Here is a 13,536-nt window from a genome sequence, read left to right as displayed (position 1 = left end):
GTCGGCTGCATGCCCCAATGGGTGCACGTGCCATTGTGGCCTATAGCGCAAGAAGATTCCAAAATAAAAACACTCACTGCTAGTATTTTTATTTTTTATTTTTATTTTGCACAAAAAAACAGCATACACTTTAAAGCAAAAATAAACATGGAGGATAAAAAGAGCAGTAAATAACACATTAAAAGATACTATTACCTCATCTCATCGTCTATACCCTGTATACAGGTTCGCAGGGGCCTAGAGCCTATCCCAGGACACGAGGCTGGGTACACCTTGGACAGGGTGCCAATTGATCACAGGGCACACACATACACACTACGGGCAATTCGGGAACACTAATTAGCTTAATTTGTATGTCTTTGGACTGTGGGAGGACACCCACAAAGCACAGGGAGAACTTCATGCACACAGACCCGAGCGGGACTCAAACCCTCAACGCTGGAGGTGCAAGGCGACAGTACTACATAACCCCTATACTGCACTGTTACCGTGCACCTCCAGGCTCAGGTCTTTGTGTGTGGAGTTTGCATGTTCTCTCTTCTCGGTGGGATTCCCCAGGGTTCTCTGATTTCCTCCCACGCTCCAAATACATGATTAATTGCCATTCCCAAATTGTCCTTAGTGTGTGTATGTGTTTGGGTGTGTGCACTGTGATAAATGGGCACCCTGTCCAAGGTGTAACCAGCCTTGTGCCCTAAGTCTCCTGAGATAGGCTCAGGGCACAGGATAAGCAGTATAGAAGATATATGGAGTACCAAAAGTAGGAACTAAAATCTATCCCATATGACTCACATGAATATAAAATTCTATGTTTATTTAATTATTATTTAATACATTCAAAGAACCTTACAATGGCATTTTTAAATACAAGAAAGAGTTGTATTCTATTATTGAATTTACATTTATGTTTCTGTATAATTACAGGTCCAAAAGAAATGCACAATGTCTTCAAGTGAAGAGTTACGAAAGAATAAGCTGACATTTAAAAAATATAGCAGACATTTAAAAATGTCCTTTTAAAATCTCGAAGGAATTAAATATTTGACCGGATAATATTTATACAATAATTTAAAAGAGATTTCGTTCATCTTGTTAGTCATATATCTTTATATACATTTGTCAAATATAAATTATTAACAAAACCATGCCAGCATTACATCACATCAGGTACAGTGACAGAGCTGTTGAAAAATTATACATCCATTGGTGGTATTGAATTGGCCCAACAAGTTTTAACGGAAAAAGTTTCCCCTTGGTGACTATGCTGCTATTACACTGCCTGGTCCAAACAAAAAAATTTAAAGGAGGGATGACTTAACAACCTGCATCACTCAAACACAACATTAACTTTCCAGGATTTGGGTTAGGAACTGTCTAACTCATTATTGAAACCTGAAAGGACAGTACTGAACCATCTGTTTCATAGAAAAAATGTGGTCATAAAAAAAGTCATGAATTACAGTAATCAGATAATTTTAATGTTTAATGAAGTTGTAAATTATAAACTGCATTGTAAATTGATCTCATCCATGTTTCATAGTGAAAGTAAGAGCATGTTCACACACACAATGTGCTGCAGACTCACAGGATTGGGAACAGCTGTGTTCATAAGAAAAGCACTGTTAGTGAGGCTAATTGGAAAAAGAGACTTCAACATACTAAGACATACAGTATAAGAGTCGGAGCAATGGAAAAAGGTCATGTGAAGATTGACCTGGCCAGGTTATCCCATCAATGTAGTTTCTTTTCATGGTGGCACAGGCATGTTCCAGGACTCAAATTTCTGGTAGCATGAGAAAATGTGGAAAAAAAGCAAACAAAGTAAACATTAGAGAGTGTGAATTTTCCTGTGTTTACACACTACAGTGAAATTGCTAGAGCAGTGACAATGGTGTTGCCCTTGTTCTATTTATTCTAAATCCATATTCTACTTTCCTGTTGGACTGTTGGACTAATGGCTAGCATTTGGAATTCTCTGTGATATGACATGGTGTCAATTCCTGGTCAAGACACCAGACCCAGGCCCACAAGTCAGCAAAGTGCTCTTCCTGGATAAATGAGAAGGGTCCCATCGTTTCTTCTTTATGTATCATGTTGTTATGCAAGTGATCATGATAAATAAATATTCAAAACACTTTGTGGCATCACCTGGCAACTTCTAGTTCATTTCCCAAGCAACATTGGACTTTGCAGAATTTCAGTAACTTCAGACATTTTTTAGTGAGCAAGGAATTGGTAGAAAGTGGTGTAGTATTTTAGTGTACCTTGCACTGCATCCAGTGGCTGGGGTTGGGACACTGGCTGAGATTGGGGCACTGGCTGGGAATCGAACCCAGGCCTTCCGCATGGGCAGCAAAACACCTTTCACTGAGCCACCAGTGCCCCATTACACCCCCCCCCCCCCAAAAAAAAGTATTCATAAATGATAATTTCTACATTTTAGTGTATGTACACTGTGTAAAAAAAAAAAGATTCTGTCCGACCAAACACTAATTTTACTTTAATTATGCTCTGAGACTCACTAATTCACAGTTTGAGTCCGAGAATATGTTGGATATCAGGAAAAAAAAAAAATCAGGTTCCAAAGGCTTGTACAGTGGACACTGCATGATTGGAACATTGCTTAATGCACTTCACTTCTTACCCTGCCACTCATATCAAATCTGGACTCATCAGACCGTAAGATTTTTTTTTATTAGTCTCACTGACAAGTGGTTTTCTTATGGCCACATAGCTGTTTAGTCCCAATTCTGGGACTAATAAACATAGTTATAATTTCTACTATCAGTTTTTTTTATGATTCTGTGTCAGTAACATTTAAGTGATCACTGGTTACAAGTTTTCATTTGGAATAATTTATTTGGATTTTTTCAAAATTGTTGGTTCATTACGACCCTTCCAGGTTTAAATAGTAATAATCTAGGTTTAAATCCAGTTTTCCTAGTTTTAATGAATTCTTTGCTTGATGCAGTCCAATAATTTGTCCCATCCTAAATGCAGACTTTGCGGTGTATAAGCTAGGAGGCACGGTGGCTTAGTGGTTAGCTTTGCACCTTCAGGTGCAAAGATGGGACAAATTATTGGATGGGACAAATTATTGAATCAAGCAAAGAAACTTCAGCTCCCCAGTTCAATTGCCTTGTCTGGTCCGTTTGCAGGGAGTTGGCATATTCTCCATGTACCCCATGCTTTCCTCCAGGTTCATGCTCCAAAGACATGCAGATTAGGTTAACTGGTGTTACCAAAATGCCTGTAATGTGTGAATGTCGACTGAAGGTCCTACCACGGTTGTACAAATGTGAATAAATCTGATGGTCACCACCGACCTCCACAGTCCCTAGTTGGACTACAGAGATTCCTAGATGGATGGATGGAGTGTACATATAAGATAATAAGTCCCTAAGGTTAGAGATAAAATATTGATCTACAAAAAAAAAAAAAAATAGACACCACTATTACAGTCCTGCATAGTGGATGACAGAGCACAATTTGCTATAACCGATACTACTCTAAACCGGTCCTAACCAAAATATCTTGTTCATCTCGTTCTCTTTCTCCAGTGCATCTCCCGGTGGTTAGGGGGCGTGGTCTGATTGTGCTCTGATGGAAGGGGCGTGACCTGTGCGTTCTCTCCAGTGCAGGCGGTGCGCGTGAGGGGCGTGGCTTGGTCGAGTTTCTGTCTGTCACTCAGAGAAGGGAGGAGGAATGGACGCACAAAAATGCAGCTTTCACAACAGCCCCTGTCTTGCATTCGCACAGATTGGACTTCCCCTACTATAAGGAACTAAAAAACGATTTTTTTTTTCATATTTCCGTCTTATTTGTGGATGAGGAAAACGCGAGGAGCATTTTGGGCAGGAATGTAAGTAGCCGTGTGAAACGTATCTCTCTCTCTCTCTCTCTCTCGGCCCAGGTAGCGCAGACCCTCGGCTTACAGTCATTTATGGCTTCTTATGGTTAAGTGTACGCTGTAGTTATTGATAATAAGGTTTAATTTAATCATATAAGCCAAATGTATGTGTTGTTGCTCAAACCTTAGCACGAGTTAACTAAATGTGATAAAAAATTGCGTAGTGGTAGCTAAGTGTGTATGACCTGCCAAACCCTGACTAGCATTAGTTGTCTCAGTGGAACCGTATCGCTCCTTTAGTGGTGTATTAAATATACATTCGGAGTATTGGGTTACTAAGAGTACTTTTAGTGCCGACGCTCTTCAAGTTGACACACTAAGAAATCCCAAACAGTTCTGTGCATTTATGAAAATAAGGCTAGGCTCGAAATGACACTAGCCTACTAGCCTACTATATAGTATATAAACACTGTAGTAGCCCAGCTTTGGTTGGTAAGGCCAGCACATTTCATACTAATCAGTAGGCTAGTATGCAGGTTTGACCCTAAGCAAGGTTGCTTAAGAGATAGTGAGAAAAGCACAGATACATTTATTGAAACTCCTAGAGAATTAATCTCATAGACGTATTTCATTATAGTAGTGATCCATATGCTATTTCTTAAATAATTGTCTTATTTCTGTGCAATTTTAGCCACAGAAACCTTTAAAAGCTTAGTGGAGAGCTGAAGTCTGGCACTGCTGAAACACCTGACTCACCTCTCCTGTTAATAACCAGGTGTATTTAGTTGTAAGTTCAGCCCTCATTACTGCACATACTGAGCTTGGGTCAGAGTCAGCCGTTTTACTGCGCTCCTGTAGTTAAGGGCCTTGTTCAAGGGACCAACAGTGGCAACCTGGTGGAGCCGGTGATTAAACCGCTGACCTTCTGACCAGTAACTCAAAAGTGTTAACACACTGAGCAACACTGCAACATTAAATATACTATAGGGTAAGCTACAAACTGTGATGAGCTGTACATCACTGCAGCTCGGGAAACATGTAGAAATATTCTCCATTATTTTGTGCAAAGTGGTGCCTGTGTCACTGCAACTCTTCTCCTGACTTTACCAGCGTGTAAGATCTTAGGTATGATGTTTCAGCTTTCAGTCAGAAGCTCTTGTTTTGCATGTGAAATAGACAAGCATTTATAATTCAAAAACTCATGAGGACTTGGTTCTGTCCATTGAAGAAAAAAAAAAAAGCCTAAACTGCACAGTATCAATTTCTTTCCTTTTGTGTGTCTATCCTCAGCATGAAGCCTTTGTGATAGGATGAGAAGCCCAGTGCCTCGGTTCAGGGACGTCGAGAAGCAGGCGAGCAGCTTGCAACCTGTGCAGTGTGATCCTCCCTGTCATGACAGACAGAGCACCATGTGGTTTGTTCGGGACGCCTGTGGCATTGTCTGTGGTGTTATCACATGGCTACTTGTTTTCTTTGCGGACTTTGTCGTGCTGTTTGTAATGCTGGTTCCATCCAAAAACCTCACCTACAGCTTACTGAATGGTGTAGTCTTTAACAGCCTTGCCTTTATGGCTTTGGCATCCCACTTCAGAGCCATGTGCACAGACCCGGTATGTTGACATTCAGTCAGAACTAAAGAAGAAAGATGTATGTCTTGTATCAGAAGTTAAACTGAAGTTTTTACATGTTTTTAGGGAGCAGTACCAAAAGGGAATGCCACAAAAGAATACATAGAAAGCTTGCAGCTCAAGCCAGGTCAGGTGGTGTACAAATGTCCTAAATGCTGCAGCATCAAGCCTGACCGAGCTCACCACTGCAGGTAAGAAAGTTTTATATGGTTACAGTAGCACTACAAAAATATAGAACAGTTATCGCTGATAGCACAATCTGATGTGCTGTTTTTAACATTATCAGATTGTAATTCCTAGCACTTTCTGACACAATGATTGATTATCTGTCCATGCACTTTGCAAATAAAATCAAATGTGCAGTAAAATGCGCAAATGATAAAAAAAAAAAAAACTTTATAAAAAAACTAAACATAAACCCACAAGATGCTGGAAGTAGTAGCATGGATTAATGGGTGGGGCGCTATAGCAATAAACCATGACATATTTTTGGTATGTGTATACGTGGTATGTGTGGGCAGGAGAGATAGGGCAGGATAAGTTGAAGTTAAATTTACACTAAATACACCATAACCATAAAGATACTAACACGATTTAGCTCAGGGGGACTGCATCAGCTTCATATGAGTCTCACCTGATGGGATTAATTTTTTTTGCATGCAATTACGGTTGTAGAATTTGGCTCTTACCTTGTACTCGCATTCTGGGTGACAAACTTCACGTTCGGTGTGCAGGGCACGAAACTCAAAACTCCAGTAGATGTATTTATATACAATTCAATTTTGATTTTTTGTGATTGATAAACTATCATAGAAGCATTGAACTGTACAGTTAAACCAACTATTAATCAATCATCATTTGGATTTCTCAAACCGATCGATTATGGAATGGTTACTGACTATCACCGGTAATGCTGACTGTGTGTATTGAAATCATGCCATGGTTTGTTTGCGACTATAGTCCCATCTGTGGCGTGATGGGTGCTTTACACTCAACATGGTGCTGTTTCTTGCTCATTTGTCAAACATTCATCTTCAGTGGTGCGAAAGTGATTATTTTCTACATAATGTTTGTTTATTGTTATGAATTACAGTACATCTTTAAATCATATGCTTATGCAGTTTTTCAAATCACAGTGACAGTAATGTACAATGAGTTCTTTTATTTTATTTTTTTTTCTATTCCTTTTTTTTATACCTATTGAATTTGATCAGTGTCTGCAAGCGATGCATTCGAAAGATGGACCACCACTGCCCATGGGTCAACAACTGTGTTGGTGAAAATAACCAAAAGTACTTTGTGCTCTTCACGGTATGTAACATACTTGGGTTATGAGTTAAGATTCATGATCCTAACTTTGAGTGATTATAAATTCTAGTATAAAACAAAATTTGTTTCTAGTGTTTCATGTTATGTTTAAGGCATAGCTTATGCAATATAGGAAAATAATAATGTACACAAGATTGAGTAAAAATGTTTATCTGAAAATGTGAAGGAACATTTAAAACATGCATTACATTAAATGCATGTTTTGAACGTTTAAAATGTTTAAAGACACTGTTTGTGTCACTTTGGTGAATGTGATCCGCAAGGAAATAAATAAAATTTACATGTTACTGCAGCCAACTGATTTGTACAGCGCAAACCTAAGTGTTTTGTTGCATTTCAGATGTACATCGCACTCATCTCTTTGCATGCCTTGGTCATGGTGGTCCTCCATTTTTTGTACTGCTTTGAAGATGATTGGACGAGTAAGTAAGATAAATGTTTTCTAAATTAGTTTATAGAAATTGCTTTATAATATGTATTAAAGCTGATGTTCTACAGCGTGAACACACAGTATAGTTGTTCTAATGTTAACGGCAGAATATAGTCCTAAACTTATTAACAGTTAAAGATTTAAATAGTAAATAAATATGATCCCAAATTAAAAAAATATTCTTGACCTCTAAATTAACCTAATGTCATGGACTGCCACTGTTACTATGACTCTTGATGTAATTGGGATGGTTTATTTATTTATTTTTAAACCAAGTAAAATGTCCTTTTTTTTTGTATGCGGTTTTCCATATTAACCTTTGTTTAAAAAAAGTACGCTGCCTGGCCAAAACAAAACAAAAAACAAATAGCCAAAATACGTCACAGTCTCAGACGAGTTAAATTATTGGCCTGCATCAAGCTAAGAAAATAAATTTTAAATGACTGGAATTGGGTTAAGAACTGTCCAATGCACTATTAAAACTTAGAAGGATAATCCTGACCCATCAATTTCTCAGAACAAATGCGGTTAGGGGAAAAAAGTCATGACTGGAGAGCCTTTAAACACTTGGTAATATTGCACAGAAATCACATCTGTATTTAATAGTAAAAGTTAAACCATTTCCAAACATCCAATGCAGTAAAGACTCTCAGAACTGGGACCAAACTGTTGCGCGACCACACAAAATACACTTATTTATCCTAATTATAAAAAAAAAAAACTTCCGTTTGCCAAAGAGCATAAAAATTGGACTTTGGAGCCCAGATTGACCTCATTCCAGAGTGTCAATGTAGGAAAGGGAAACGCATGCAGCGATACACCCATCATGTATAATGCCCACTGAACAAGCCTCAGGAAGCAGCGTTATGATCTGGGAGTGCTTTAGTTGGACAAGTCTGGACTCTGGTTGTGGTAGCATGAGGAATCATTTTCACACATTGTGTGACGTTATTAAACCTAAAAGCAGTTGAACAGTTTTTTTTTTTTTTTTTTTTTTGGCCAGACAATGTAATTACCAGTACTATTCTTTTACAACTAAATGCAAATACTTAAGCAGTGGTACCAAGTTTTTCTTTGAGAAGCATGAAATGGTTTGCTTGTTTCATAATTATCCATTCTCAAGATGAGCGTTAATTTATTTATGAACAACTGTTAACCTGTAAGTGATGCTGCATATAATGCAGTTTGTTTTTAAAAAAATTAACCATACCACTAAGCATCAATTGATCTGAGTGTATCATATTTACTTCTCTTACTACCTATAGCTGCAACATTATGTAAACAACAATATGTAATTTGGCTTTTGGAAGGTGATGCAGTGTATTTAAAACAATGTGTTGTAGATGTGTCATCCTGCTCTTTACCCTTTTCTGTGTGTTAAGCATCTTTCCCTATCCTTTCCCTTCCAATCCCAGAATGCAGTACCTTCTCACCTCCAGCAACAGTCATCCTCCTCATCCTCCTGTGCTTTGAGGGCCTCCTCTTTCTCATCTTCACCTCTGTGATGTTTGGCACCCAAGTCCATTCCATCTGTACGGATGAGACGGTAAGTGACCCGAACCCCTTCCTTGTGCCCAACTTTCCACCTTTGCTCTAGAAAATGTCTGTAGGAGGGTAGCTCTGCATTCGATTTAGCGTATATAGAATACTTGCTGTTTTACATTTTGTCTTTGGTTTCCTGTTGAACATGTCAGCAGTGTGACGATCGATTCTTTTATGTTTCTTTTTACCTGGAATTTTTTATTTGGATCACTGTAGATACCAACATCCATACACTACTGACCTAGAATAGGATAACACCATTCCCTACTAACAGATATACATACATTATAACTGGGTCATTCTGACTTTATTCATAAAACTGCAGCACACTTGTCTGTTCTGCCACAACAAGGCCTTGTATTCGGTGAAATTCTTAGCACAGATCCAATTCTTAAAAAATTTAAAGTGCACTGTGGCTTAGCAAAATAGAATTAACCATTTTGTTTCCTGCTAGACATTTGTCTTTTATCTCTTAAATAGAAATTTTGCATTTGGGAAAAAAAAAACTCTATTTGTTATTTTATTATTTAAACTACCTTCCATGTTTTTTGTTTTTGTTTTTCAACCATGTAAACCAGATAATAAAACAAGTTGTTAAATATGTTGAGTTTGAATCTAAACGGATTTGGTTCCTGGTCCATCTTTAGAGTTCCTCTGCTTACTAACAATCATCCTTCACTCAAACTTAGCATTTTGTAACCACTGACCTCTTTGCACATTACTACTTTCAGATTGGTTTTATAGCATTGAGCCTTAAGTTTTACTTAAAGGTTGCTAAAAATTTTTTTTTACATGGTTCTTCTGGCAGTTCTCTGGAGATAAACGTAATCAATCACATACACTCTGAAGTTTTGGTTGTCTCTTGTTTTTAGGGTATAGAGCAGTTGAAAAAGGAAGAGAGAAGATGGGCTAAAAAAACTAAATGGATGAACATGAAGGCGGTATTCGGACACCCCTTCTCAATAGCATGGTTTAGTCCATTTTCTACACCCGACCATGGGAAAGCTGACCCCTACCAGTACGTGGTCTGAGTTCAGGAAGAATAGCCCCCTTTCCTTTCCAGCTTTATGGTAGAGACTGGAGCTCATTGGACCTGTTTAACTCCAAATACCCTCGCCAGCATCCGTGATTGTAATCCTGACTTGAGCGATGTTTCTTGCATTACATTTACCAGAGGGACTATTTTATTGCTGTATTCAAACCTATATGTGAAACATTTATCTCATAAATTGTATATCTTTGCATCCATTTTGTTTCTGGGAAGGAACACTTCAAGATCGTAGCTTATTTTACACCAGACGGAGCAAACGCTTCGGCAGTGTTGCAGTTGTGCTTGCACTGTGTTCATCAGTGTAGCATCTGACTGCAGAGTAGATATTTTTCCTGATTAAGTTGCTGCATTAAGTTGCTTTTTATAGGTGAACACTAGGAGCCAACTTGCTTGCACCTCCAGCCTATTGCTGAGCACATGACGAGCGAGATATCTGATTGATAACTGACTCAGTTATTATAGCTTATATATTTTCAAGCCACAAACTGAAACTGTTTGTACGTAACCTAAGCAGTATCGACTCCACCACTGCTTATGATATAAATCATTTAGTATTGTAAAGAATGTATGATGTTAAACACGATGCATTGTAATAGTCATTAGTTAAATATATTCTGTAGTATGATTTTTAATCAAGTTACAGACAGAAACACTTGTGGTTCATGAGTTGCTACTGCAGTGCTACCAAAGCTGTGGATTTTATTTTATTGCGCTAAGCCACATGTCCTGTCCCACTGAAATGACGCCACTAATCAGGGAGCGCTTGTGTCTTGCCATGCGTGTTGCATCGCTTCTGGTGTAAAATGAGCATTACAAATGCTACTCAATAGCCTTATGTACATGTATTAATATTCACATGTCTATATGAGATGAGGGATCAGGAACAAGGGAATTGATTAATTCTGTGCCATCTTGTAACATTTAATTTCTGTAAAACTCCAGCCGAACACAAATAAACCTTTTTTTTTTTTTTTTTTTTTCACCCCCCCTTTTTTTTGTCTATGAATGATCAAAATGCAGCCTGTTGTAAACCATTCTGTCCGTTGCATTCCCTTTCAGGGAGTCGGAGTATATAAAGTAGTTAGGAGATTTAAATGGCATGTCACACTAAGTATTGTTACTACCGAATAAAGAATGATGTGATCATTATATAAAGAAGATAATGTATCAAGGAACTGTCTCTTGCAGTGGTGCAGGAGTATACACAATAAAACACACAGGGTTCATAAATGGATCAGTGCAAGACCGTGGTTAATGGTTAAGTTTATAAATAATATCATATCACATGCTATGACCACTGAGGGGAAACCAGGTCAGTGTGATTTTATTAAAAATTATTTACTTTAAATCTGTAAATAAATGATGTGGTGTTTGTTTTTTAAAAACATTAACAACTATGATTTTTTTTTTTTTTAATCTGTTAGATTTTTAATAGCCAATGAGGAAAAAGTCATCTTTTTTATTATTAATAGTCATGAAAAAAAACCTTCAAAGTTGGGGTATATTATTTATATATAAGATATAAATTCGAATACACTGCCTGGCCAAAAAAAAACTTCTAATTACGCACTAATGTTTTATTCAACTGCCTTTATCTATCATGGTGGCCAATACATGTGTGAAAATGATTCCACTCTCATGGTTTGAATCCTGAATGAGTGGAAACTCCATAGATAAGATAACCTGCTACATGAAGTCACCAGCTGATTTCATTTAATTGCCACATAATGTAGACCTGACCAATCATAACGCTGTCTCCAGAGGCTCATACAGGGGACACACTGCACAATGAGTGCATCGCTTCATGCGTGTCCCTACTTACCCTGACGCACCCATCACTCTAGTATAGGGCCAATCAGACCACACGACCTTTTTCCATTGCTTCAGTGTCTAGCAAAGAAATAACAGTTCTTAGTTCTCAGTACATTGAGAGCATGGAAATGCTCTTACTTTGACTATTAAACATAACTGTATATTTAGTTATAATGCAAATTCAGAAGGTGTTTAAGTGATCATGATTTTTATTTATTTATTTATTTATTTTTGTCCAACCACGTTTCTTTGTTTTTACTAGTAATTTTAAATCTGCTTGGTTGTTTTCTTTGCTTGATGCAGGCTGACAATTGAAGCCTTTTGAAAAACTTTTTTGGGGCCAAGCAGTGTATGTTGAATTAAAATGTGCTGTTTGTAGACCTTGTAGAAATCTCATGCCAGACAGCGGATTTTTACTCGTTTCCATGTTCTATCTATTTATTTGCATTTTTCTAGCCTCGAAATTTGCTCCATTCAAATGAAGTGAGTGCTTAGCTCCGCCTCGCTTGGGAAAACAGATGGTTGGGTTTTTTTTAGGGGAAGAAGAAATCTTGAAAAAATGTTCAAATTGATATGATATGATATGATATGATATATGATCTACTCCTTACAGGGGACATACTAACCTTTCCGGGTTCCTTTTTTTTTTTTTTTTTGCTTTTTCAGGTGCTGGTGTTTTCAATGTAATAGTTCCTAATCGGTTTTTGGATTCTGTACATGATGGTTATGTTTTATTTTTACAGACCTGTAATAAGAAGGCTACTTAGTTGGTGCTTTTTTCTTTCTCATAAATGACTTAAAATGATCAAAATGGATAAGTAGGCATTACAGGGAATGGCAATCACTGGGAATTTTGTTGATATTAAAGTGAAAAAGAAATCCTTGTCAGTGTTCTGGACCTTTTTTAAGCCTAATGTCCAAACGTCCTGTATTTTTCTCGGGTCAACATGTTTTGGCTCTCTTCCTCATTTCTATCTCTATTTTTCAGTGACTAATTCTTTCTTTTCTTCTATAGATTTTAAATTTTTTTTCTGTGACTGTGTTAAAAGCTAAAAATGTATTCATTTACTTTAAAAAGTTATGCCATTCTGATTGGTATGAAATGGAGGTAAGCCTTGCTCATGTTGGGCTGAAAAGCCCGGTAAATCCCACCTGTTACATTGGGCGCCTGAATGCATGCTAATGCTGAAAATAGAAAGCTTTACCTTTTTTTTTTTCTTGTAGAGTACATTCTGAATGCTGAAAGCATGCTGCATGAGCACTGTCACCCCCCCCCCCCCCATCCATACGTGGCATTTACTTTAGTAGAGATTACTGCACACTTCCAGTTAAAAAAAGAAAAAAAAAACATCCCACTTTATCCAACCCATAGTGTTACTGTGCTTTATTTTTTCAGTGCATTCAAAGGAATTCCAGTTGGTTGATGTTTTCTAGTGGTGTATCTATTAAGAAATAAGCTCATGTGTAAACATGGTGTTATCTTTTTTTAGGGCATTGAGCGACTGAAAGGCGAGACTCCAACATGGGAGAAGACTTTAAGCTGGGAGGCTATGAAATTAGCATTTGGCGGTCCTTTCTCTCTGGCATGGTTCAGCCCCTTCTCTGACCTTTGCAGTAGGACAAATGACTCATCCAACATCCCCGAAGCCCCACGAGGGGAAATAATAGCGGAGGATATCATTGAAATCCCATTACAAGGGTAAAGACTAACTGAATGCTGAGCCGTTTGCAATAGGAATAGTGGACAATTTTTGTTTTATGACTTGGAGCTAAGTTTACTTGAATCTATCAAGCCACTGTGGGAACCCATAAAGAGCTCACGATAAAGCATTGTAAGCTACAAGTAATAAGAATAAATTTGTGTTCCGAAAGTGATTTAAGATTTCATTGCCCT

General features: G+C 37.7%; 1 protein-coding gene across 2 annotated transcripts; it reads left to right on the top strand.

The window, feature by feature from the left end:
- Positions 1 to 3,701: 3,701 nt before the first annotated feature.
- On the top strand, positions 3,702 to 13,513 carry zdhhc3a (zinc finger DHHC-type palmitoyltransferase 3a). Of its 2 annotated transcripts, none has more exons than XM_053493856.1 (7): positions 3,702 to 3,862; positions 5,141 to 5,460; positions 5,545 to 5,669; positions 6,693 to 6,789; positions 7,148 to 7,229; positions 8,653 to 8,783; positions 13,133 to 13,513. In XM_053493856.1, the coding sequence occupies exons 2-7, from the start codon at positions 5,161 to 5,163 to the stop codon at positions 13,343 to 13,345; spliced, it is 948 nt and encodes a 315-aa protein (XP_053349831.1). In that variant the 5' UTR covers positions 3,702 to 3,862; positions 5,141 to 5,160; the 3' UTR covers positions 13,346 to 13,513. The 2 variants fall into 2 exon arrangements, with proteins under 2 accessions (XP_053349831.1, XP_053349832.1); XM_053493857.1 differs by lacking the exon at positions 13,133 to 13,513 and adding an exon at positions 9,652 to 11,801.
- Positions 13,514 to 13,536: the final 23 nt, after the last annotated feature.

This window comes from Clarias gariepinus, chromosome 4 (assembly GCF_024256425.1).
Source record: "Clarias gariepinus isolate MV-2021 ecotype Netherlands chromosome 4, CGAR_prim_01v2, whole genome shotgun sequence".
Lineage (NCBI taxonomy): Eukaryota > Metazoa > Chordata > Actinopteri > Siluriformes > Clariidae > Clarias > Clarias gariepinus.
The sequence above is the reverse complement of the archived record's forward strand: the minus strand, read 5'-3'. Positions and strand labels throughout refer to the sequence as shown.

What these genes read in the sequence shown, in the direction of transcription:
- zdhhc3a (XM_053493856.1), top strand. Translation starts at nt 5,161, where the DNA reads ATGAGAAGCCCAGTGCCTCGGTTCAGGGACGTCGAGAAGCAGGCGAGC. An exon ending in GAGCCATGTGCACAGACCCG is followed by an intron (nt 5,461 to 5,544) that starts GTATGTTGACAT and finishes ACATGTTTTTAG; the next exon opens with GGAGCAGTACCAAAAGGGAA. An exon ending in AGTACTTTGTGCTCTTCACG is followed by an intron (nt 6,790 to 7,147) that starts GTATGTAACATA and finishes GTTGCATTTCAG; the next exon opens with ATGTACATCGCACTCATCTC.